General features: G+C 48.8%; 1 protein-coding gene across 1 annotated transcript; it reads left to right on the top strand.

The window, feature by feature from the left end:
- The first annotated feature begins 239 nt into the window (after positions 1–239).
- On the top strand, positions 240–3,032 carry LOC117884478 (F-actin-capping protein subunit alpha-1-like). Its single transcript, XM_034784900.1, has 2 exons — positions 240–261; positions 1,963–3,032. Exons 1-2 carry the CDS (start codon positions 240–242, stop codon positions 2,865–2,867), a joined length of 927 nt encoding a protein of 308 aa, XP_034640791.1. The 3' UTR covers positions 2,868–3,032.
- The last annotated feature ends 1,539 nt before the right edge of the window (positions 3,033–4,571 follow it).

The following is a 4,571-nucleotide window of genomic DNA, read 5'->3' as shown; positions in this document are numbered from 1 at the left end:
GACAAGTGCAGATGATTTACCCTTGTGCTGAACCTTCTTTGACCCTACATGGTACAAGGTACTGGTACCGTGTTCTATGAGTAACAAAGCTTTGGAGCGCTGCAGTTACTAGATGGGCAAACAAACCATGGAGAAAACCCTCACTCAAAGCTGTGGCAATGCTGGAAAAGGCATCAGCGGGGAGTGAGTTTCATGAATGGTTGGTGTGGCGTGTACAGAACCTAGACCTCAGACGCAAGATGTTCAACGTCAGCTGTAAGGGTAAGCTCACTTCTGTCAGTCACACATTTATCACCACCTAGAGAAGCTCGTTGGGAACGAATGCAATCCGGCTGCTTGCCATCAGGACCTGCTGGTGACACAGTCATACAAACAGCTTTGTCACCTAACAGCAGATCAGGCAGCCAGGAACCAAGTCCCATAGAAAATGGTTTCAAGCACTGGAGGCCACATGATCACAGAGTATTATTGGAGCAGAATATGTGGTCACTTGGCCAAAGCCTATAAAGGTCCACAGGCAAGAAACAGGTTCAGCAACCAAACGGATCCTGCTTCTAGTGAACTGCAGCCAATATTTGGACACAACGGTTGGTGGAGGAAGTGAGGCTGTGCCAGGAGCACAGGGCAAATTCTATAAGGAGCTGGTTTTGCCTCACGTCCATGAACCCAGGGCTGTGTGCAGGCTTCCTGGGTACAGGGTCAAATCTTTGGAATGACTGTGAACTGTGGTGTCTTCACTGGTGGCCTGATTATGTTGTTTCCAGCCTGAAACCTGCAATGTACAGCTGCTTTGTAGAACCGCCTGAGACACATGATGAAAGCCTGTGGGAGCTGCCAGGAAGCAGGATAAATACAGATGACTGCAAATTCAGAGAACCCTCCACAGTCCTGTACTGGCTTCACAGGGGAAGGTTTCCTCCAACAATCAACATTTCCTTCAGGCTGCTGCATCTTACTTTAGTCATTGCCCAATGGCATAAGGTTTTACATGATCAAATATTAAGGGAGGGAACCGAGGAGCAGTGCTCCAGTTCCCCCGACACCTTCATAAAGCGAAAGCGTTTTTGTCCCTGATAAATTACGCTAGTTTTACACTGAGTCAGTGCGCCTGCTGCAGCCCATGTGAGAATCATCGTGGAAAGGGGCTTTCCTGGGAGCAAGCAGCTGCAGACAGCACTAGTAGCCAGTTAAGCAGCTAAAGACTAACTGTCTTCCACCCCAATCTTCCCCTCTTATAGCCCTAGATTACAGTCATATTGGCATTTTATGGCTCAGCTGTTGGGTCAGGGACCGAAATAACTCTTAAAATGGGATTGATCTGACCAGGGGTTATTCTCAGGTGGAAAAGGAGCTTATTTTTGGAATCATTAAATGTCATGATTGCCACTAGGGGAGAAAGTTCATCCTGGTCAGGGATCACATCACTTTTTTTGCTTAAAATTTGGGGGCTCCTGAAAAAGAAGAGCTGCTTCTGACCACAGCCTGCCGGCACTGTTGCTGGTAGCGTAGGGGTGTGATATGTGCTATAAGAGAGGAGAAGGTAGATGCAAATGTGGTTATTTGGGCTCCCCCAATGGAATAACCCCACTCAGTGGGTGGCCCTCAGGATACACCTGTAACCGTTGTAGAGATTTCCTAAGCCTGCATCTCAAGATGTGGTGGGATCCACAGTGCAAAACTGATTGGGGACAGCTGGATTCATGAGACTCCCTTGTGATCCTACTGGAATTGTGGAAGCCCAGTTCTGTTTGCTGTAAATAAGAGCTCTTCCGTGTGGATTGGAGATGAGAATTGGAGGCCATGTAGTGACCCCTGGGCTGTACCTGAGGTAAAGGTGGCTGTAGCCTGCTCCATTATGTGTGGCAAATTGCCTATGTAGCCTTCAGCTGGGCAAAATTTGGATGCCCTTGGTGTATTGTCTGGAAAGCTAATCATTGTCATGTCCTTTTGCTTTTCCTTCAGGTGAGGTGGATCCAGTATCCTCGAGCCACACGACCATGGACAGAATGACTAGGGACCAGCCCCTGACCAGACAAGAGAAGGTGAAAATTGTGAGCAGTCTCTTGAAGCAGGCTCCGCCTGAAGAATTCTGCGAGGCCTTCAGTGATCTGCGCCTGCTGGTGGGCGATGACAGCCTGATGTGCCAGGAAGCTGCCTCCCTCTGTGCCCTGCACAACAAGCTCTACTTCACCCCAGTCAGGATAAAGGAGTGTGAGGTGCTGCTGACCCGCCACAACGAGCTGGAGGAAGAACACTTCCTTGACTCCCAGAGACAGGTCTCTTTCAAATTTGACCACCCGAGGAAAGAGGCAAGTGAGTTTCAGGCTCACCCACAGGAAGATGAGAAAGGTGAGGCATGGAGAAGGGCCCTCTATGAGGGCCTGAAAGCATACGTCAGCAGCCATTATCCTGGGGGGATTTGCAGTGTATTCATCAAGGATACAGCCATCCGGAAAATCCTCATCGCCTGCATTGCAAGTCGTCTGCACCAGCCCTCTGCCTTCTGGAATGGCCTGTGGAAATCAGAGTGGACTTTCACCCTGACTCCCACTTCCACTTCCACCCAGGTGGCTGGGACCATCATGGTGCAGGCTCACTACTTTGAGGACGGCAACATCCACTTGACAGTGTGCAAGGATGTGGCAGAGAGTCTGCCTGTCACCACGGAAACCCAGACCTCCCAGGACTTTGTGAAACTGCTGGAGGATGCAGACAACCAGTTCCAGGATGGGCTGATGGAAGAATACCAGAGGATGAGCGATACCCACTTGAAGGCTTTCCGAAGACAGCTGCCCATCATCCACAGCACGATCGACTGGGAGAAAATAGTGACAGCTAAGATAGTGGAGGCACCTGCTGTCCAATGAAAGGCCAGTTTGTATGGGATATCTGAATAAAGTGTTCAGGGAAGGGAGAAAGTACTAAATATCCTATAAAATAAATAGAGAAAAGAAAAATTGAAAAAAAAAACGGAGAAAATGAAGGCCAGAAGAGTTCTGTGGTTTCAAGAGCCAGGGTGCTCTCCTGGGAGGTTGGGAGATCCAAGTGGAGGTGTTCTGCTGACCATGCTGAGCTCAGGATAAGTGCTCACACAGATCAATAAGCAGTCACATTGTGTGTCAGCTTGTTGATAAAGTGGAGGGAGTTCTAAGAAGAGCAACCAAATTGATGAGTGGGCTTCAGAGAGAGTGTGATTTAATGATAGAGCACTGGACAGCATATGCCCTCTGTCTCCCCACCTCTCAGGCTCTTCAATACACAAGACCCTAGTTACATAGTACACCCGTTCTTGGGGACTAGTTTATTAGCATATCAAAACTTAAACAGTCTCTCTTCCCAATCCCTCAGTGGGACATGGTTCTTCCTTTCTGTGGCCTGGCTGCTTTGTCCTTTCAAGCCATCTTTCTCTTCTCAGCCTCCTACCGGACAAATACAGTTTCTCAGTCTCCCACTAGACCATGGGTCGCCGCTTGTGTAGGGAAAGCCCCTGGCGGGCCGGGCAGGTTTGTTTACCTGCCCCGTCCGCATGTCCAGCCTATCGCAGCTCCCATTGGCCGCGGATCGCTGCTCCGGGCCAACGGGGGCTGCTGGAAGCGGCACGGGCCGAGGGACGTACTGGCCGCCGCTTCCAGCAGCTCCCATTGGCCTGGAGCAGCGAACCGCGGCCAGTGGGAGCTGCGATCAGCCAGGCCTGCGGACCTGGCAGGTAAACAAACTGGCCCGGCCCGCCAGGGGCTATCCCTACACAAGCGGCGTCCCAAGTTTGGGAAACACTGCTTTAGAGAGTCATGGAGTTTCCCAGGACTCTTTTCTTGGGACTTCAGTCTCGAAAAAACTTTCAGGCTGCTCCTTGAAGGCTTACCAGCCTGCTTCTCTCAGGACCTCAGCCCCAGCTCACTCCCCCGGCTGCTCCTGACTGCCAGGCCTCACTTCTTCCTCCTGGTGAAGCAGACTTGACTACTAAGTCTATAATCACTACCTATTATATTCCTTATACACCCATATATACACACTCCAACTACTATATTCCTCATACACTCTTACCTTGCCCTATAGCCTTAGACATTAGTTGAGCTTTTTTAATGTTACCCCATGTCCCAGCACTCTCCCTAACCCCCTCATGTATTCTGTCACCTTAAAGCATTTAAATTCTTCATCTAAATCCTTTTCTGGGAACACATCCTGCATTCCCCTATCTGGGGATCAACTGTTTAACATTCCATGTGTTATATAACCCCTTTTTGTCTCTTGTCAATAATGGTAAATTATCAAATCACATTCTTCCTTTTAGCCCTTTGGAGTAGCACATTATCCTCTGTTTTGGGGCATACTTCATAAAATCTTCTTCCACTTGGTCCACAATTCTTGCTATTCCTTTTTTAACCAAACTTAAATTCCTGCTTACTCAAAGGAATCTTTAAACCAATTTCTCCATTTTTAAAGCATTTCTTCTCTTCCTTCTCTTCCATTTCCTTGCCAGGTATCCCAGCATGTGCTGGAATCCATCTAGTATTATGTTCACACTCAAGCATGCTAGTGTTGTTGTCAACAGCGTTTCATTTATTAGCTCA

Source organism: Trachemys scripta, chromosome 10 (genome assembly GCF_013100865.1).
Source record: "Trachemys scripta elegans isolate TJP31775 chromosome 10, CAS_Tse_1.0, whole genome shotgun sequence".
Taxonomy (NCBI): Eukaryota; Metazoa; Chordata; order Testudines; family Emydidae; genus Trachemys; species Trachemys scripta.
This window is presented reverse-complemented; position numbering and strand designations above follow the sequence as displayed.

Excerpts from the sequence above, each read along its gene's own strand:
- LOC117884478 (XM_034784900.1), top strand. The coding sequence starts at position 240 with ATGTTCAACGTCAGCTGTAAGG. Across the intron at positions 262-1,962 it reads GTTCAACGTCAGCTGTAAGG|GTGAGGTGGATCCAGTATCC; the intron begins GTAAGCTCACTT and ends CTTTTCCTTCAG.